We start from the raw sequence: 22,027 nt of genomic DNA, 5'->3' as shown, positions 1-22,027 counted from the left end.
TGAGAAGGCGAAACATTCCAGGATAGCTGGTTGTGCGCTGGGTTTGGGACCCGCCACTTAAAACCCCTTGCGACGTCTACTACAGCTGCCATGTAAAGGAGCGAAAATTCGGTGTCGGTTTTGTTGTGGGAGAGAGACTTCGTCGCCAAGTACTGTCGTTCACTCCGGTGGACAAGCGTCTCGCAACAATCTGCATCAAAGCCCGTTTTTTAACATCTCGCTAATTGCACCCACGCCCCGACGGAAGAGAAGGATGGTGCGACCAAAGATTCCTTCTATGAGCGCTTGGAACGTTCCTATGAGCGCTGCCCCCGCCACGACATAAAAATCGTGCTTGGCGACTTCAACGCCAGGCTGGGCAAGGAGGGAATTTTTGGTCTAACAGTTGGAAAATTCAGCCTGCATAACGAAATATCCGGTAACGGACAGAAGCTGATCGACTTCGCCGGAGCCCAAAACATAGTAGTCTGCAGCACCAGATTCCAAGCAACGTGGCTGTCTCCTGATCGGAAAACGCGAAACCAAATCGATCATGTTGTGATAGATGGAAGACACGCTTCTAGTGTTTTAGATGTACGAACGATCCGAGGACCCAACAGCGACTCGGATCATTACCTTGTTGCAGCCAAACTGCGCACACGCCTCTGTGCAGCGAAAAGCGTACATCTAACTACACAAAGAATGTTCGACATCGAAAAGCTGCAATCAGAACAGACAGCCAAAAGATTCGCCACTCGACTCTTACTCCTGCTCTCAGAGAGTAGTGCCCAAAAAACCGCCATGCACGAGCAATGGAGCAACATTTCTCGTTCTCTACGTACCGCCGCCGAAGAAGAAATCGGATTCCGGCTAGCCCGAAAAAACAGTTGTTACGACGAGGAATGTAATGCTGCTGCCGAAAGAAATGATGCTGCCTATAGAGCCACGCTGTGATCGGGCGCAACGCGAGCCATGTGGGATCGCTACTGAGAGCTAAGAAAGGAAGAGAGACGTATTATCCGACAGAAGAAACGAGAGGCCGAAATGTGTCAGTGCGAGGAGCTTGAGATGCTGGCCAATAGGATCAACGCCCGAAAATTCTACCAGAAAGTTCGGCGGCTTACAGAAGGTTTTAAGACCGGGGCGTTTTCCTGTAAGAACAAAGACGGCGATCTGGTGACAGACATCCAGAGCATTTTTAAATTATGGAGGGAACACGTCTCGAACCTTTTAAATAGTGACAGCTACGCATGTCACAGAGAATGTGCAGATCCCGATACCTTGACGGAATTGTCGTTCCGTTACCCGATCATGACGAGGTGAGAATAGCGATAACGCGTCTAGAGAACAACAAAGCCGCGGGCGCGACATGGCGGCGAGGAGCTGGTAAGGTGCATACAGAATTTTAGTTAAATTTAAATTTTAAATGCATGGAATTTAAGTGTGCTCTGCCCAATCCATAAAAAGGGCGATCCTGCAATCTGTGCCAATTACCGCGGGATTAGTCTTCTAAATATCGCCTATAAGGTTCTAACGAGCGTATTGTGTGAAAGGCTGAAGCCCACCGTCAACCAACTGATTGGACCTTATCAGTGTGGCTTTAGACCTGGAAAGTCTACCATCGACCAAATATTCACAATACGCTAAATCTTGGAAAAGATCCATGAAAGGAGAATCGACACACACCATCTTTTCGTCGACTTCATATCTGCATTCGACAGTACGAAAAGGAGTTTCCTGTATGTCGTGATGTCTGAATTTGGTATCCCCGCAAAACTAATACGACTATGTAAGATGGCGTTGTTCAACACCAGCAGCGCCGTCAGAATTGGGAAGGACCTCTCCGAGCCGTTTGATACCAAACGAGGTTTCAGACAGGGTGACTCGCTGTCGTGTGACTTCTTTAACCTGATGTTGGAGAGCATCGTACGAGCCGCAGAACTTAATCGCTCAGGCACAATTTTTTATAAGAGCGTACAATTGCTGGCGTATGCCGATGATATTGACATCATTGGCCTTAACAACCGCGCTGTTAGTTCTGCCTTCTCCAAACTGGATAAAGAGGCAAAGCGAATGGGTTTGGTGGTGAACGAGGACAAAACGAAGTACCTCCTGTCTTCAAACAAACAGTCGGCGCACTCGCGTATCGGCACCCACGTCACTGTTGACAGTTATAATTTTGAGGTTGTAAAAGACTTCGTGTATTTAGGAACCAGCATTAACACCGATAACAATGTCAGCCTTGAAATCCAACGTAGAATCTCTCTTGCCAACAAGTGCTACTTTGGACTAAGTAGGCAATTGAGCAGTAAAGTCCTCTCTCGACGAACAAAATTAACACTCTACAAGACTCTCATCATGCCCGTCCTAACGTATGGCGCAGAAGTTTGGACGATGACAACATCCGATGAAGCGACGCTTGGAGTGTTCGAGAGAAAGATTCTGCGTAAGATTTTTGGACCTTTGCACGTTGGCAACGGCGAATATCGCAGACGATGGAACGATGAGCTGTATGAGCTTTACGACGACATAGGCATAGCGCAGCGAATAAAGATCCAGCGGCTACGTTGGCTGGGTCATGTCGTCCGAATGGATACAAACGCTCCGGCTCTGATAATATTCGATGCGGTACCAGCTGGTGGTAGTAGGGGAAGGTCTCCTCTGCGCTGGAATGATAAGCACGAGAAAGAAACGACTGGCGCGCTTTGTTGAACTCGGCCAAAATCGCGTAAGCGGTTATCGCGCGAATTAAGAAGAAAAATGTATGCAGTAAAAATTTGCAACTTTCCCTCAAAATGAAATGCCTTTTGCTCTCTCACTTCCCCCTCTTTTAACAGTTTTTTTTTGGATACCTGAACACCAAAACTTGACAGTTTGTAGCAATTGTTACAAATTATTTGCTTTATGAACATACCTTTTATTTCAAACCCAGTTTTCAATTGGCTCATGAGGTAAATAATGACAAAACATCCAGTTTTTCATGGCCACATTCCAAAAATAAGCGAGATAAATGAATGTATGAGTACATTTTATCAATTAACTACAACTATTTACGTAATTCTGCCCATAATATTTATAAGCAAAATTTTTTTTTTTCATACTTAAATACATTTTTTCCTACTTTTTACCCTTACGCTTCTTTTCGCGTTTGGATTTCGCATTTATTGACCGCTTATCCTTCTTTTGGCGTGGATCGACTACACGGTAACGTCCCTTTAACCCTGCTGGCCGTTTCGCTCGTTTTGCAGCTTGATGCTTCTTCGCTACCACATAAGTAATTTCTTTCTTCTTCTCTTGCGCTTTTTTGTAGATCTTTCTTAATTGTCTTGCTTTTTCTTGTGCTGTTGCATCTGTATCGTCCATTATTTTCTCAGCTTGTTTCTTTGCTTTAGCTAAACGTTTGAGTGCATGCTTTCTTTTTCGTGCCTTAGCTTCCATAACCTTCTTGATGGGACGTGCATTTAATTCTTGCACTTTCCGTTCATACTCTTCTGTGATTTCGTTTGGTACTGGCACTGGTTTTCTCATATGTAAGTCTTCATCCTGTACGAACCAATGCGGTAGGTTTTCATCGTTGAATGCATAACGATTCCAAGCACCATCGATGAGATCCCGGCGAGTTTTTTTCCCTTTAATCATCATTGCGCCAAGAGCAAGCTCTTCCTCGGAAAGACGTACCTTTTTTGCTTTTGCCTCTAGAGTACAAATAACGGCGATAAAAGAGAAAAAAAAAATTAAAATATTACTTATTATATTAATTAACTCAATCGATCAGACACCTTTAGCCATATTGCCGGCAGTTTTTTTCGTGTTTCCTTCATCACTATCTTCATTTACTGTAGCTTCCGAGTCGCTGTCATCACTCGATTCCGAAGTCGACGCTTCTTTTGCATTGTCGTGTCTAGCACGTCGTTTTGCTTTCCTGCCTAGTGGTAACTGCACTGAATCACCTTGTTGCTGTGTCTCACCCAACACTGCGACACCTTTGTTCTTATATTCGTTTGCCAAGCGATCCAAATCGTAGTCCTCGTCGTCTTCAGTATCTATTTGTTGCAGGTTATCTTTTTCGAACCAAAGTTGCACTCGCTGTTGACGTTTTGTATCCTTATCTCTGAAGTCCCCTGATTTTATAAGCGGATGCTCGCTTCGTTTCTTTTTCTTTTGCGCTTCATCTGTGTCATCCTCATCTTCGCTCAGGCCCAAACCGTCCCTTTCATAATCACTTTCGGAAGCTTCATCAGCAGAAACTTCTGGTTCATCGTCGTTTTCATAGTTGGCGTCGTCATCGAGCTGTTTATCATCTTTGCTGTATGCTTTATATTTTGGTAATTTTGGCAATTCTTCTGTTTCAGCCTCAACGTCAAAGTTCGGCACCACGTCCAACATTTCGTCTAGTTCACGTTGTGATTTGATACTTTTCAAATCGAATATTTCTAATTCAGCCTCTTCGTGTGGTCCAGCGTCTCCTTTGATTACCATGTTCAAATTCATTTTCTCGTGCAATTTTTGCTTTGATTTGAGCTCCTTCTTACGCTTCCGTTTTAACTCACGTTGCTCTTCCACAGCAAGCTCCGATATTTGCTGCTGCAACTCTTCATCTTCCATATCCTCGATTTCATCTTGGGTTAGCGCTTTTTTCGACGTATCTTCTTCTATAACACTTGTCTCCTTTTCTGGTTTTTTAAATAGGTCTTCCTTTACTGCTTTCCACCATGTCAATAGTCCTTTAATATCCTTGCGACCCAGCACTTTAATATCTTTACAGCATTCGAGTATTTCCGGTGTTGTTTTCGGATGCTTTGCTATACGCTCATCGTCAATAATTATCGATCTAATACCTTGCAACGCACCCAAGCCGCTGCTTGCCTGCATGAATTCCACAGCAGACAAATCGTTACGCAGCGCTATATCAGCTTCGGTGTAGCCTTCAGCCTTAACGCGTTTCTGTTTTTCGGGATGTAACAGAGAGTTCTTTTTATTGCCTTCCAAATCCAATTCCTCAAACACATATTTCGGATCTAACAGACGAGGGTCGATACGTGTAGGTGCCAAATAGCCTTGACAAACGATGAATATTTCGGCGGATTCTTTACGTGAAGCACTTGGTTTAGTGGCATGTACTTTTTTGAACAGCTGTTTCAACACCCACAGCAGAGCATTGTAATCCTTTGAACGGAACACCTTTGTAACAAACCAGCCACCACCACGTAAAAAATGCGTACTTAGTTTTAAAGCGTTCAATGTCAAGCAGATTTGTTGATACGCATCAAACAACCAATTGCGACCCACATTTGGTGCACCGTCATTCAGTACAACATCAACTTTCCATGACTGCAATTCTTTGGTTAAGGATTGTTTGCACTTTTCCGTAGTAATGTCCTCAACAAGACTAATGCAACCAGGTATAGGGCGTATGGGAAATAAGTCCACACCTATCACAATGCTGGATACAGGCATATTCTGTTTGGCCACCTGCATCCAACCACCAGGCGCGGCGCACAAATCTATACATACTTGTGATTGCTGAAGGAAGCCGAATTTACGATTAAGCTGTATTAATTTGAAAGCAGCACGCGAACGAAAGCCTGTGGAGAACCAAAAAATATATAAGTAAAAAATGCGTATGCAAATACATGTCAAGAGTCCTCCTCACCTGTCTCCTTCGCGAGCTGGTAGAATTTGTCTTTACGCGCTTTTCCAACTTTAGTTTTTTTGCCCATATTGCTAACTGGGTATTAAATAAACACTTGGCCAAATTTATGTCCAATGCAGAAAAGGATAATTACTAAATTCGACAAAAACACAAACCAAATAAAAACGAGGTATGCACGTGTTGTGTAGTCTTTACCGCAATGGTTAGGGCTGCCAACGGCTAGAATTTAGTATAGTGCCGATCGCTTTGGAAAAAACGGTAAAAAGGGGGTGATAGAGGGGTGTATCCCCATCTTAAAACTGAAAACAGAACCTGCCGGAGGCTTATAGTTTTTAAGTAATTTAATGTTAAAGTTCTATAATTTAGCGAAAAGTTGGTGTTGCCATACACCTGAAATGAAAACGAAGTTCGCACGCAGGGATGTTCAGTGGAAGGTTCATTGTAAAACTGCAGTATTTTTTGCTGTAATTTAAACTTGAGAAATGAATTTGAAAATAAAAACATACAACTCATTTAAACTTAAAAACAATGATATTAAGCGTATCACAAAAAATAATAAGGTAATTAAAATTAAATTAAATTAATTAACACAGTATTTTTGCGTGGAACTCTTTATCGCGTAGGCGGCCTTCGGCCGCGCTTCATAAAAATAACCCTCATCAGTCCAACTCCGGCTACGCAATCCACAGTATTTTTGCGTAGAACTCCTTTTCGCATGGGCGGCCTTCGGCCGCGCTTCAAAAAAATAACCCTCATCAGTCCAACTCCGGCTACGCAATCCACAGTATTTTTGCGTAGAACTCCTTTTCGCGTGGGCGGCCTTCGGCCGCGCTTCAAAAAAATAACCCTCATCAGTCCAACTCCGGCTACGCAATCCACAGTATTTTTGCGTAGAACTCCTTTTCGCGTGGGCGGCCTTCGGCCGCACTTCAAAAAAATAACCCTCATCAGTCCAACTCCGGCTACGCAATCCACAGTATTTTTGCGTAGAACTCCTTTTCGCATGGGCGGCCTTCGGCCGCGCTTCAACAAAATAACCCTCATCAGTCCAACTCCGGCTACGCAATCCACAGTATTTTTGCGTAGAACTCCTTTTCGCGTGGGCGGCCTTCGGCCGCACTTCAAAAAAATTACCCTCATCAGTCCAACTCCGGCTACGCAATCCACAGTATTTTTGCGTTAAACTCCTTTTCGCGTGGGCGGCCTTCGGCCGCACTTCAAAAAAATAACCCTCATCAGTCCAACTCCGGCTACGCAATGCACAGTATTTTTGCGTAAAACTCCTTTCCGTATTAAAACCATTGAACCCAAAATTAAAACGTCATATGCGTGTATGTAGTAAGCAGGCACAATAACCCCCATTCCCATCATTAACACTAAACTCAAGTACTTAATTTTTGTTTTCATTTGTAGGCATCCGGCAACACCATACTGTTGTAATTCCAACTTCTTCTTGTTCGCGCTTAAAATTGGAATGTGATTGCATAGGGAAATGAATTTGCATTTAATTTTAATAGATATAATTAGAATATTAGCATAAAAATCGGTACAAACACGCGTGTGAGTGTATATTTGGTGATTTATAGTGAAATGTTAAAAAATATAGAGTGTAATGTGGCAAATTATACTGATGTTCCCAAGGGCATTTTGAATGTAAATAATTAAAAAATTATTATTTCCCGATTAATTTAAAGTTATAAAGAGTGTTACTTAACACCTCACTAACATCTCCACCAAGTTTCATTAAAAAAAACATTATAGTTTGCCAGAAATTCCAAGATCGGCACTGTTCTAAACTCCAGCCCTGCCAACTTCTTATAACGCATTTGAAGGACTGCACACATTATGTCAACTTCACGAAATAAACCGAAGCAAAATTCTAAAAAACGATCTGGAAGGAAAGATAATAGAATATATACGTATATATATTTAGAAAAAAATATTTTATTGCAAGAAAATGTATGTCTACAGTAATTTATGTATATGTCGAGATGTTGGCAGCTCTCCAATCAACAGCTGACTCTTGCACGAGTGCTGCCGCTTCTTGCCAAAGCATGGGAATATTAATCTGAACTAAAAACCGGGTAACAACTATAGGATTCGCAACATTGTCAGCACAGCTGTCGGTTCCGTTATTGCGGTTATAGGTTGCTCATTCGCCTTGTTGGCGGTTGGAATATTATTAGTTTTTTGGATCGGTATACTTATTAATGTTTAAGATTTTAGCAAAAAATTAAACAATAAATCAGGTATAAATGTAAAATAAGTGGAAAATCTGCAATGAATTCTTTAAATTTACGTGTGTCAACGGTGAAAACTTCAGAGAATATTAAGAAAAATGCGGAGCTGCGCGCAGCGCTGGTCACGTTGCCCAAACACTACGAAAGCTGTGAGTTTCAAGCATGAACTAAATAAATTGTATCTACATGCTTAGGATGATTAATGTTACTTAATATTTGTTTAAAAAACAGCCGAGGTAAGCTACTGTCTGGAATTAAAGTACGCCAAATCTATACCGGAGCAGGTGGCGGCGGTTAAAAACGTAAGTGTTGTTGGTGAGAGGTGGGTGCAATAGTAGTTGTTGCTGCCGCTACATATATATCTGCTATAAAAAATGTGTTTTAGTAATTTTTACTTGGTTAGACATTCAAAAACCTTAGTCATGATATGCAAGCGCTACAATTTCTGGCAGACTTATGCTTCCATTGCCCGCTTAAGCATCCAGTGCGTAATCAAATTGTAAAGTAAGTACCGAGGTGCAAGGCTTGCGTGACTTATGTATGTATGCACGTACATACTAAACATTGCATTAAAAAATGCTGATCTCAGCAACGTATGATTGTGCAGCTAAAATCAATATTTTCTCCTTTCCAACAGGCTTTTAATTACAGCTGCGCAAGTGGGAACAGGTGACACAGATGAATCATCTATTAAAAACGCATTGTCGCAAACATTACAGCGATTGGTAGAGGAAACCAGAGCAGAGACCGAGAGTAGCGTATGGAACTTTACCGTTACTTCGATGAATGGATGCTTTGAAAATTTCGAATGTGGTCGGAGGGCATTTCAACAAAGCATAGACGAGATATTTCCTTTTCTCTGCGCAGCCGTACAGAAGTATCTCACCGAATTGGGGTATGGGGTATACCTACTAAGAAAAAATAATAAAATTATTATAATTATAATTTTCTTTCCAATCTGTTTTAGCGTGCTCAGCTCGCCTTCCGTACTCAATGAATATTATCTCTATGTGCACAACGCTGTACGTCTACTTCTGTGTTGCATACAAGAACATGGTACCAAACTCAGGGATGCACACACTGACACGCTTAAACAGTTAAGTGCACTGTGTAACCAAATCGTACTAGACGACGAAATGCCAATGGATCCGCGCACTAATTGTGGTATTCTTTTGGCTCACAATGCCAAATTGAATGCCAATTACGAGGCCTTCATACAAAAAGTTAAGCTAACCAAAAATCCTAACGAGATTACACTTTGTGTGGGCATCGTAAACACTTTTGATCAACATGACTTTCACGAAATATCTGCTGACATACGTGACATTTGTAGCAAGATAGACGAAATCGCCAATGCTAATGCGACGGTATCACACATATTACTTTGCGCCACGCGTGCACTTTATCAGATCTCAAAAATTTTGTTAAATTTTGAGTTAAAGGCTCAAGCCCCGTCCACAGATGATGCCAAGCTGATATTGCGAAAGCTTTTAATATTCACATTTGGTTATTTGGAACATCATATGGATAGTGTGCGGCATTTGTGTCGCGATATGCTGCGCAATACAGTCGCAGCTGCAAAGAAAATTAAATTTGATTTCCTCATACAAAAAATCTATGATGCCTGTAATTCTGAGCGCCTATCGCTTTCAATGAAATGTGCGGTATTGAAGCAGGCTACAGCCATTGTGGGGGCGGATGCCATAATACATAATTGTCCTGAGCTGTTTGAAACGGTATTCGCCGAACAGCTTGGACGAGATTTCATGGTGAATAATTTGTTTGAGAGTAAGTAGAAATAAAGAATTATAGAACCATAAAATTTCGCACATAACAAATTATATATGTATGTATTTTTAAAGCGCTTATGTATGCCAGCTATAAGGAGTTGAACTACGACATGTGGGTTGGTCTTTGGGTTGAATACCTGCTTGCAGTTGCTATCTTCAACGATGCTCGTTTGGGTGATACCGAAATGTTAATTGTAAAAGCAGTTAATTGTGAACCCAAAATTGTGCAACATATCATTAAGCATAACGACCCCCGAATACCAATCAGCACAAAATTATCGGCGCTAACGGCAGTACGCAAAGCAGGAATTAAAGTTGAGGATTTCAATGAAATTATGAAGCAATTCGAGCTTAATCTCATACAGAGTATACTTTCGATTTTCGACGAAACACGTATCATGGCATTGCGCCTCTTGGTGGAAACAAATAAGACCACTGAGCCATTGACGATAGTGGAATGTGAAAACTTGCTTAACTTCTTGGAATACAATTCGAATTGTCAAAGTCCAGCAACGCGCCAAAAGATGTTGGCATTGTTTACCAAAGCTTTACTACGCTGTGAATTGAATTTATTCAAAACGATGAAGGATTATAAACCGGCCAAAGCAATTGGCGCTAAGCGAAAAGGCGGTGGTATTGGCGATGATGCGCCGATGCACCTGAAGTTTTTGCGAGATATTATTAAAAAATTTGTGGCAAATCTGTTTCAGGTGAGTAGCAATTCCTTTAGAGGCTAACAAGGAGCATTATTGTTATTGTTGTTGTTGTAGTAACATAAGCATTCCCCATACAAATACGGAGAATGCTGCTGAAATGACAGTCCTTGACCGGATATAAAGTAGGGTCGTTCCGATTACGTAGAACCGACTGTCGAGGGAACGAGCAAGGCGCAGTCATTAAAGGTGGTGGCACTAGACCAACAATAATGTTTTGAACGTTTGATTGTTACGTCAAAGTAGAAAACAAAAAATGAATTCGCCTTGTTTCATTCTGTGGTGACTGCCACCTGGGGACTGCGGAAGAAAAAAAAAAAACAAATCAGTTGATCTACCGATACTTCCTTTAACAGATTCGCTTTGGATGCTATAGAAAATTCCGATTGTTTTTTGTTTACTAGTCAATATAATGTTTTTTTTTGTTACCAAGTCGAAATTTGATGGCTAATATCAATTATTAGGCCTCTTCTTTTTGTCAAGAGTTAGCAAGTGGCGAATAGATGAAGCAACTGGTATAAATAAGCATATCTTGGCAGGGCTGGAATAGATCTGCCCAAAATTACATTTGTTTGTAAAATAGTGAGTTTTACCAGTTTTTTGAGGTATAGCCATACTCGCTAGTGGCGTATCTTACTCGATAACTTTGTTGTTGCTTTCATAGGAATACTTTTCGTTAAATTAATCGAGCATAGCGAATAGAAGCCTATTATTTGAACGATGTTTGTTTTTTGGCATGGGTTTTTTGTATTTTTGAGGAGAATTGCAATTCATGTTTTTCAATAACGTATTTATTAAAATCTAACATTTGTATGTATCCTCAGTTTGTATGTATAAATACTCTCTCTTTTAGGGCGCTAACTTCAGCCGCCGCTCAATATGTCTACAGCTGTTGCAGCAGAGTGTACAGATCTCAAGTAATTGTGGCATCCCATTTAATGACATACTACCAAAAGATACCGTTAAAGTGTTAGCTGAAATGCTTTCAGACTCATACGAAGCCAATAAAGAACTAGCAGTGAATATTTTGAAAGTCATCGAGCAACGTTTGAATTCCAATCTCATACAGGAGCATAAATTAAATATCAGTTTATCACATATCTGCACTCTTTTGACCTCGGTCCGTCCAATCGATTCTGTAACCGGCTCATATCAATTGGAGTTTTATTGCGAACGTTATGAACATATCGGTAGCTTTGGCAAATACGAACCAACCAACTACAATGCCATCTACTATGCGGCGCTACGCTGGTTGTTGCAGGAACTGAAAGCTGGACTTAAATTGGCAAAAGAAAGCCTGCTTCAAGCGGCTAAATTCAATCCGTTATACGGCATTTTATTTGCAATAAGACATTTGTTAAAGACATTAGATTTTAAATTACTGGCAAAAGAGATTCCCTGGCGCATTGTTATTGCTGAGTTGATTGTAGTATGCAAGGAGCTGACAACGATAGTTTCGCCAGTAGTGAATAGCTCATCACCTGAAGGGCATTTGCCGAATGATTTCAGTAAATTGCCCGCCGAGTATGGCGAGGAACCGACGACTAACGAGAAAGAGAACACCGGCGCCAGCTGCAAAATACTTTCTTCGAAACTAGCGAAATCAGATTTGTCGAATGTTAAGACTACACCACAAATGGTGTTACTATGCGCTTGGCGTACCGTTAAGGAAGTCTCTTTGTTACTCGGTGATATCGTATCGCGTTCACCGTTACAGTTTAGTAAGCTGACCGAACAGTTTCTCATCACCAAAGAACAGCTACTCGAAATTGCCGAACATTTTAAGCAGCTGCTAGCCGAAACAAAGCACCGTGGTGCCTTCGAACAAGCCTATGTGGGCTTCTCAAAACTTTGTTGCCGCCTTTGGCGCTTAGAGGTGGTCGATTTGAATTCCCTTCCCATGCAATGGTTGCGTGATCTGCTCACAATCATATCGAAAGATGAACAACTAAATGAAAAAATTTGCGCCACACGTCGCAGTGCTGGTGTGCCATTTATGGTGCAGGCTCTTATCACGTCCGAATTACAAGTTGGCTCGACAAAGTCGCTCTACTATTGCATGGTACATCTGCTGCAGTTGTGTGCCTCACGTGAACGCAGCGCCGAGTCACGTACGCATGCCATGAACATATTGCGCGCGCTCTTCCGTTGTACGGATCTGAACGAAGCTGTGGTGGAGTATGTATGCGACGGCGTCATGTGTGCCATACGCGGTTACGAGGCAGAAACATGGTCGGAAAAAAATTCTGCCACTTTGCTCTTTTCGGCGCTCATCACTCGAATTTTCGGTGTGCAACGCACGCGTGATTCGGAGAATTTAAATGTGCGCAACAAAATGACCGGACGTGTTTTCTTTATGCGCTATCCCAAACTTTATGATTTCTTCCTTGCGCAGCTTCGCGAAGCAAGCGACTTGGTGCAAAAACAACAGAAGGCTCATAAATTGCATTCACTGTTGCTTATATTTAGCCGGCTGTATCCGTCAGCGCTGGAGGGTACGGAATCGAGTTTAAAGGTGGGCTTGAAAGTGTCTTGGAATTAATGAAATAAATACTTAATAATATTTAAATTAAATTTGTTGGTATTTTCTTGCAGTTAACCGAGTTTATTCCGTATATTTCGAGTTGTGCCAGTTGTCCTGAAATGCAAACGCGTTACCTAGCGGCCAAAGCAGTGGTAGCGCTTATCTCCATAGATGCAATACCGGCCACAATATTGAGGATGTCTGCTGAAGTTTTGGTGCGTATTAATAAAAGTGCATAAAAAATACGCTCTGAGTTCGACTACAAGAAATGTGGCATTTTTTACATTTTTCCTATTTCGCGAATTTTTTTTTTTTAACTTCTAGGTTAGAAACGATTTTGCACACGAATAAATAGCTTCAAACTAGGCATTTGTTATGTTGAGTCAAAGTGTCGCATTGCACTGTTCATTTATTAGTGAACTTTTATATGGGGCTAACACAATTTCATCATAGTTCTTACCCATCATTTCTTTCTTTTTTATTCGCAGATAGCGGCCGATAGTCCTAACACTTTGAATTTGAACATATTACATGGGCAACTAATACAGGTAATTGGAATAATAATATAAAGAAGTTGTTGTTGTAACAGCATAAACACTCCCCATACATGTTTGTGGAATGCTGCTGAATCAAGAGTTCTTGGTGTAGGGCTCTCTGCGCTCGGCAGGCAATGGCAAACCTCCGAGTGTATTTTTGTCATGAAAAAATATCTGCCGTTCGGAGCCGGCTTGAAACTGTAGGTCCCTCCAGTTTTGAAACAAAATCAAGACGTAGGCCACAAATAGGAGGAGGAGCTCGGTCAAACCATTGATCCCAGACGAGAGATAAATTGCTCACCGAAACAACGACGCAGTAAAATCGTTTATCATGGCGCGATATCGTTTGTCATTCACTGTTACATTGGGGCCGGCCTCGTCTTTGAAGAAAAATGGGCCGATGATTCCTCCATCCCATAGGCCGCACCAAACCGTTGTTTTCAATGGCTGTAATGGCTGTTCTTGCATGGTTTCCGGTTGCTCTTCAGCCCAAATACGGCAATTTTGCTTTTTGACGTAGGCCTTAAGCCAAAAATGGTCCTCATTGCATATTTGACAAGTTTTTCAAGAGCCTAACGACGGACGCTTTGGTAGATCGGCCAGCTTCATATCTTGGACTGGTTGTATTTTATAAACTTTCGAACCAATATCTTTGCGTAAAATCGTCCAATTAGTGCCCAAAGATAGGCCAAGTTGTTGAGATTGACGCCGAATGGATTCTTCTGGGTCTTCGGCAAAACTCTTTTATACAGCCGCAATATCCTCTTCATTGTGGTCTAATCGGTCGAGTATCCTGCAATAATGTAAAATTATTCTCAATTTTGCCGATGGTTTGCCGAATAGTGCGTCCTGTAGGACGGTCACGTACACCATAAGTTAGTCTGAGTGCGCGATGAGCACAGCGCGTCGATTTTCGTAATACAATCGTACGATTTGTAAACGTTGAAGCGTAAATTTTTCCACGATGAAAAGAAAGAGATGAATCAATACTGGAAAAAATTATGTAGTTAGTTTAGCAGTTGTTGTTGTTGTTTTAACAGTACTCACACGTGACGTGTCAAAAACTCCCCCTGGAAAAATAACCACAATCTGATAACCTTTTTTTTTTTATTTACGGGATGAAAATCCACAAGCCCTTCTTTATAAAACTTTTTCTTTATAAAACTGTACTCGTCTATTCAGTTATTCGATTGAGATGTTAGATTTTAGATGTTCCCTCTACTCATCCAGATCCAGTTCCCTCATTATAGTTAGCCAGTTCCCCTTAAACTAAGCTAGAGCTGCGTTGGACGTATGTGCCTCTCTTCTGGCTGCACATGGCCGAAATGTCTCAACGTTCTCCGCGCTATAGCGCTGCATTCAAAGAGAAGGTGCATTGGAGTCTCCTGGGAGTGCTCACAGAAACGTTATATCGGCAGCTACTTCCTATTTTAGTTTATATAGTCCGATGGAATATTACTTATCTGTATTATTATATTTTGAACTGAGTTATATTTTGAACTGAGTTTAATTAAGTTTTTATTTTATTTTATTTTATTATTTTTTTTAACTAAAGTCTATGCGACCTTATCGAGAAGTCATTTTGCATCTGAAAAAAAGTAGGAGTTTAATTTAATTTGAAAAGCGGAAATTAACTCATTTTAATTAATGAAGAGAACTCCCTGTTACTAAAAAAAAACAATCTCATTCCTCAACCCCAAAACCTTATCCTTTCCATCCTTACTCCCGCACAATAGTCAGCGCATTATTTGCATTGTGACTGCTAAAACAAACAAAACAAAGAAAAACACACAGTTTTATATTGCATCAGTGGCGCCAGCAAGAGGAAGCGGGCAACCGCGGTAATAGCGCTGACACCCCAAATTTAGCAAAGTCCTCAACCATCTGTGTGATCCTTCTGCCAAAAAAATGTGAAACGCAGATGGCGCTCAAAACAGTAAGAAGGCGTTGTTCCTAAGCAACGACAGGTGGGCATTCCCACTACTTAGGACTGGTAGCGGCAGGCTAATCACCTACCCTGTCAGAAACGAAAATAGATTAACGAAACCAACGCAAGACTAAGTGTTGTCGAGGCCCTATGCTCCCGAGAGGAGTGAACAAGTAAAAAAAAAATAATACAAATAACCTATTTTCTTCCTCTATTCAGATTTACATGTTACTAAAAGCGCACAAGCTACCTGATGCTGAGCTAGTCGGCGATATTGTACACACATTGATTTCTTTTCAAGGAAAAACGCAAATAAAAAATGCCATCATACTAAAATTAATTATGGATATTTTCTTAGAGATTTTACAAAAGTAAGTCAATCATGTTAAATATATTGAATTAACTTTTTAATTGTTTTCTATCAATGCCTTGCAGCCACTCGAACCTCAACTACTCACAGGAAACTATAGCAGGTTTGCTCTACTACACCTCCCACTTGGAGCTACAAATTCCCGAACTGAGTTCTTACTATCCGGTGCTGCACAAATCTTTCTATATTTACAATTTACACACGCTACGCTTAACACTTCCATACGGCGCAATCTCCAACTATTTGCTTTGCCTACCACTTACACATGCCTCAATGCCACTAGAACAGGCGGAAGTGTGCCTTAATATTATATTGTTGCTGTTAAAGGTTGGCGAATTGGATGTGGCTGAGTTTGAAATATCGAATGAAGAGCAGTGGTTTGTACAGACTTTAGCACCTGAAATACGCGAAAAGTTGGCCATAGAGTTGCGTCGGAGTAAAGTTTTACATGGTATATTAAAAGATGTGCTCAAAAAGGATGTCTTCTATCCGGAGTGTGTGATGAAAGCGTATGCAATACTGAGTTCAATGGATCATTTTGATTTTACGCTAAATCAATTGCTGAACGAGTCTAAAAAGCATCCGGCTGATGTTAAATCGGCGCTGACGATGTGCGTAGAACGTGCGGTGCTTAATCAAGGTGGCGTAGATTCAAAGATTTCACAATCATGTCTGGAGTATTTGTTGGAAATAGCGCAAGCATCGAATCCCGATTGTTTGAGGTGAGCAAAGAAAAACAAAAAAAAAAAATGAAAAATCGCAAATAAAGCATTTATACAAGGTTTTTCAATAAGTATTGCGGTGCGATAAGAGATTGCATTGCTACTAGCCAAATTTTTATTTTTTTTGTTTTCTATTCTGCCAATGATTTGTTTGACAATCAATCAAACGTACAAAACACTGTTGTTGGTCTAGTGCCACCACATTTAATGAATGCGCCTTAATTGGTGCACTCTTCACATGAACGCATGTGAAGTTTCAATTCAATCTGTCAATTCACTCTTTGTTTACAAGCCATTTAGTAGCGACGTATGTTGGCCGCCGTAGCCGAATGTGCTAGCATTCGGAAATGCGTAGCTTCGAATTTCCGTACATCAAACGCCAAAAATGATAGAAAAAGTAATAGCGGTCGCCCGTCTTCAGGCAATGGCAAACCTCCGAGTGTATTTCAAAAGCTCTTCATAAAAGTTATTTGCCGTTCGGAGTCGACGTAAAACTGCAGGCCCTTTTATTTGTGGAACAAATTCAAGACGCACTCCACAAATAGGAGGAGGAGAAAGAGTGTAAGCGCCAATCATTTATTTATTTTTTATGTTGAAAGTGTATAAGGACTTTTTGCCATCAATTAAATTAATAAATAATTGGCACGTACACTTCTATTAGGTGTTTGGCTGAAATCCTCCTCCTATTTGTGGCGTGCGTCTTCATGTTTTTTCACAAAAATGTAGGGGAGGTACGTACATCCATGCCATCAATTAGTACAGTAGAAAGATGGGTTGCTGAATTCAAACGTGGTCGTACAAGCCCTGAAGTCGATCCACGTCAAGAATGTCCAAAAACAACGAGAGCACCAGAAATCGTAGAAAAAATACACGATATCGAATTGGAAAAACGTCGAGTGATTGAAGGAGATTTAGTAGAAGCCCTAGGCATCTCACTGGGTAGTGTAAGCAATATTTTTACTGAAGTATTGGGTTGCAGAAAGCTGTGTGCACAACCGGTGCCGCAGTCGCTAACAATGGATCGAAAATAAATTGGAATGTGATTTTCTCGGCAACATTTAGAGTGTTAAAGTGAATTTTGTGCATCGATTCATTACTATGGATGAGACTTGGCCCTTTCATCATGATCCTAAATCAAAACAAGAAGCTAAAGAGTGTTGTGAACCTGGTTCTTTGGCGCCGAAACGAGTTCGTATGTAGAAATCGGCCAAGAAGGTGTCAGCATCAGTTTTTTGGAATGCGAAAGGAATTTTGTGTGTGGATTATATGCAAACTGGTAAAACAATAAATTCTGAATATTAGACCAGCTGAAGGAAGAAAATTCGTGCAAAAAATATACTCAGCTTGCAAAAGAAAAAAATTCTTTTCCATCAGGACAATGCACCGTGTCACAAGAGCATTTTGACAATAGTTAAAATCCATGAATCAAAATTCGAATTGTTGGAGCATTCACCGTATTCACCAGATTTGGACGCTAGCGATTTCCATATGTTTCCAGCCCTAAAAAAATGCGTGCGTGGAAAGCGGTTTTCATCAAGTGATGAGGTCATAACAGCTGTGCAAGCGTATTTTGCAGCCCTTCCAGATTCTCACTTTAGCAATTAAATTCATAAATTGGAATCTCGTTGGAACAAGTGCATTGATGTTCAGGGAGACTATACTGAATAATAAAGTGTATTTTCAACCATAAAATTCTGTTTTTCCAATCGAACCGCATAACTTATTGAACAGCCTAGTATACGACAATTCGTTTTGACTAGTTTAGGAATGAAGAGTTAACGATTTAGCTCATAGGAGCATCTAAAGTTACCAAATTTTTAAGCACCTAAGCACCTAAAAAAATGCTCTTTTCCATTTCCAGATTGAAGGCCGCAAAAATTTTGTCGCACATAGCTGTACATTTTTATAAAGCTTTGGAGAAGAAGAGATTATCCTTTCTACGCTTATATATTGGCCTTACATTGGCGCTACTAATGGATGATGACAGCGAGATACGTGATTTTACAGCCAAAGTCGTCTTAACGAACTTACCCGAGAGTATTGGATTAAGTATGTATAGGATGCATATTAATTAATTAGAAAAAAAATTATAATAATAATCTATTTTTCTTTTCGCCTTCACCATCGTTGTCTCCTCTTAGCAAACGTTATCGCGACCATGGCGCAGCGACTCTTTCTGCAATCCACAGCGGATAAACTTGAAGCGATGCGTGCCGATGATAATTACATTTTAGACATTTTCAAACTCATCAACGAAACGCTAAGCTTGGGCATTAGCACAGATGACGATAGCAATAGTTCGGCGAATAGTAGCAATAGTGGCTCTTCGACGGCAGGTGATTTAGAAGTTTTCGAGAAACATGAAGCGAATGTCTATGCCGAACCACAAAAGGCGATAATCGATGCGGCTGTCATATTCAAAGGCACATTTAAATCACGTCCAAAAATACTGAGTTACATAGAGAAGACAAAGCAACTTTAATTAAGCTTGGTTTTTGTTTTTTGGCATACCAACAAAAATTAATTCATGTCTAGACTACATACAGAGTTCAAACAAGTGATAGCGTTTATGACGTTAATTTAGCTAGATACGTAGTTAGTTCTAATGCTAAACAGCAGCAAAGAGTGCTAGTTTTTATACACGCATATTATTAACGAAAATGTATTTTTTTTAAGTATTTTTAGACTGCCTCTAGTAGTAGTGAAGTGTGTAAAACGTACGCCTTGAAACAAATAACTTGACATCGTTTTCATGTGCGTTGAATTATTATTTATTATTTGTAATTTATTGGCGCTTATTTTGTAAATAGTAAATAGAAAGTAGGATTTATAGTTTAAGCTTCGCGGCTATATTGAATCGAAGAATTTTGCATATTTTTTTAGTTTAGTAGAACGCTCATTATTTACGAGTATTTATCTAGTTATTAAGCGTTGCTTGCTAGATGCTAATCCTAAAAATATGCCAGATTTGTGGTGTGAAATTTTTTGATGTCTGCACCACAATAAGGCTACGTCTTAAAATACATTCATAATTGCGCGCGACCCATACCCATCTAAAATGTTTTATATTGTTTATTTATAAGATGTCTGGCAGCACTTCTGCTTGTTGAAATAACCAAAATAGGAGAATTCTTGGTAAATTTTACAAATTTTGAAATCAAATAACTTAAAAACTATAGTGTATGTAAGATTTTTCGAGACATCGGTATGGAATAAAAATTACTTAACAATTCAAATTTGCTTTCGAATGTTGCTCGCAGATAAGGATAAAAGTAGCTTAAGAAGAAAATAAACGGTGCATATAATATGATACATTTTTTTGGTTTGTTTCAAAATCTGAAAAATTAAATGAAACCAAATCTTCCTTATGTCTTGTGGTAAGCTATAAAATCAAATAGCAATCAATATTAAATATTGCATTTCTTTGTTTTATTTCACTTAATACATAAAAAAAAAATCAGAACTAATTGAAAAATGTAAACTTTAGTATCTCAAAAAAAATTTTTTTGAATTATAGATTAAATAGCAAAATTAGATTCCTTTCTTTTAAAGCGCGCAATTACTTTTACTTTAATAATTTATAATTTCCCACATCCCCCCACCCCCACATTAATATATATTTTTTCTATAAATGTATACTGCCTCTAGCTACATAATCAAATACTCTTGAGCTTCTATGAAAATGAAGAAAAAACAACTTCCTGAATTTAATTGTATAAGACGAAAATAAAGATATTTACCAAATGTGCATTGGAAACAGTTTTTGTTTTCACTAAAAAAGCCGCAACATACTTTGCAAAGGTTTTGAGCCGGTTTACCGAATAAAAAAAGAATTGTATGTATGTATGTATGTTCTAAACATGTTTCCCAGCAAGGTGTAGGATGATTGTACGCATTTGAGGAGTTACAACTTCCCACACCCACTATTTTTCTTTTTGCTCTTTTCCAGATAAGACATGAAGCACTGCAACTAAACTCAAGAAATTAAAAGACATGCCCGTTATCGTGCTATATGTGTAAATTACGCCGATTTAGAAATCTCTAATTTTCTTAAGTGCGCCCGTTCTTTCGTTCATAAGGCTGGCCGTGAATTGGTAGCATCAGGCGGCGATGCCGAATCTGTTGCGAAACTGAAGAAATACGAGTTGTGACACTGTTCGATTTGCAGAATTTCTTCGACCCGTCAATATCAACGAGAGTCCTTGGGAGAGAGCTTCATGTTTCTGTCGAGTTGTGTATGAAAATTTCCGGTATAAATCCTACGTTATGCGCAGAAGAAAATTTAAGTCGGAGCAAACACAAGAAAAGCGAGTTATCCGATCAAAACGCCTTTTAAACAAAACTTCTTAAACACCATGAATCCCCTGAGATATGATGGTTTTTTTCTGCTGAACAATATTTTGATCAAGATCAAAACGAGGCAAAGCGAATGGGTCTGGTGGTGACCGAGGACAAAACGAAGTACCTCCTGTCATCAAACGAACAGTCGGCGCACTCGCGTATCGGCACCCACGTCTTCTCTTCTTAATTGGCGCTATAACCGCTTACGCGATTTTGGCCGAGTTTAACAAAGCGCGCCACTCGTTTCTTTCTCGTGCTAACCGGCGCCAGTTGGACACACCAAGTGAAGCCAAGTCCTTCTCCACCTGATCTTTCCAACGCAGAGGAGGCCGCCCTCTTCCTCTGCTACCACCAGCTGGTACCGCATCGAATACTTTTAAAGCCGGAGCGTTTGTATCCATTCGGACGACATGACCCAGCCAACGTAGCCGCTGGATCTTTATTCGCTGCGCTATGTCTATGTCGTCGTAAAGCTCATACAGCTCATCGTTCCATCGTCTGCGATATTCGCCGTTGCCAACGTGCAAAGGTCCAAAAATTTTACGCAGAATCTTTCTCTCGAACACTCCAAGCGTCGCTTCATCGGATGTTGTCATCGTCCAAGCTTCTGCGCCATACGTTAGGACGGGCATGATGACAGTCTTGTAGAGTCACTGTTAACATTTATGATTTCGAGGTTGTAACAGACTTTGGCGCAGATATTACCAGAATGACGGATGGCTATGTGCCAATCATACAGAGGTTCCTGTTGTCATGCACACGAAGTCTCCAGGTACTGTTTTGGTTTTAGGTGTTGTGAGCAACAAATGAAAGGTCATCCCGCCACACTTTACTTTACTCATAGATTTTGAGTGAGCTCTAGAGGTGGTAGTGAAATCCTGAATTGATAGTGTACGCAAAGACAGTCCATAAATCTTTCAGTGAGAATGCGATACAAGTTAGGATTTCCATGACCACATAGCACCGTACTTATGGGCACCTAACTCCCGAGATCTTAATCCTTTGGAGTACTACGTATGGGGCGTAGTTGAGCGCGAAGCTGATAAGCATCCTCATAACACCATTCTTTCTCTGAAGGCTGCAGTTAATACTGTTATGGTTAATATGAAAGAGAAGCATTTCATTCGGGCATGCAATCTCCAGATAATCGGGAAATACACCCACCTTACCCTCGAGCTCTAAATCATATGTGCATATAAGAATGGACTCGCCGTGTCATAAATCGTTCCGTT

The 22,027-nt window shown here is 40.4% G+C and overlaps 2 protein-coding genes across 3 annotated transcripts; one reads left to right on the top strand and one right to left on the bottom strand.

Annotated features, from left to right (window-relative positions):
* Positions 1–2,845: 2,845 nt before the first annotated feature.
* LOC129237049 (pre-rRNA 2'-O-ribose RNA methyltransferase FTSJ3) lies at positions 2,846–5,820 on the bottom strand. The gene is made up of 3 exons (XM_054871443.1): positions 5,633–5,820; positions 3,759–5,564; positions 2,846–3,674 (listed from the first exon to the last, which is right to left on the bottom strand). The coding sequence occupies exons 1-3, from the start codon at positions 5,697–5,699 to the stop codon at positions 3,097–3,099; spliced, it is 2,451 nt and encodes an 816-aa protein (XP_054727418.1). The 5' UTR covers positions 5,700–5,820; the 3' UTR covers positions 2,846–3,096.
* A 1,944-nt stretch (positions 5,821–7,764) lies between these two features.
* Positions 7,765–20,211, top strand: LOC129237048 (thyroid adenoma-associated protein homolog). Of its 2 annotated transcripts, XM_054871441.1 has the most exons (13): positions 7,765–8,021; positions 8,104–8,174; positions 8,276–8,376; positions 8,510–8,767; positions 8,840–9,660; positions 9,735–10,372; positions 11,229–12,890; positions 12,971–13,114; positions 13,388–13,447; positions 15,582–15,733; positions 15,798–16,454; positions 18,316–18,503; positions 18,596–20,211. In XM_054871441.1, the coding sequence occupies exons 1-13, from the start codon at positions 7,913–7,915 to the stop codon at positions 18,934–18,936; spliced, it is 5,202 nt and encodes a 1,733-aa protein (XP_054727416.1). In that variant the 5' UTR covers positions 7,765–7,912; the 3' UTR covers positions 18,937–20,211. The 2 variants fall into 2 exon arrangements, with proteins under 2 accessions (XP_054727416.1, XP_054727417.1); XM_054871442.1 differs by lacking the exon at positions 7,765–8,021 and having other exon boundaries at positions 8,258–8,376.
* The last annotated feature ends 1,816 nt before the right edge of the window (positions 20,212–22,027 follow it).

Source organism: Anastrepha obliqua, chromosome 2 (genome assembly GCF_027943255.1).
Source record: "Anastrepha obliqua isolate idAnaObli1 chromosome 2, idAnaObli1_1.0, whole genome shotgun sequence".
NCBI lineage: Eukaryota > Metazoa > Arthropoda > Insecta > Diptera > Tephritidae > Anastrepha > Anastrepha obliqua.
Note: the sequence above shows the minus strand (reverse complement) of the source record. Positions and strands in the feature narration are given on the sequence as shown.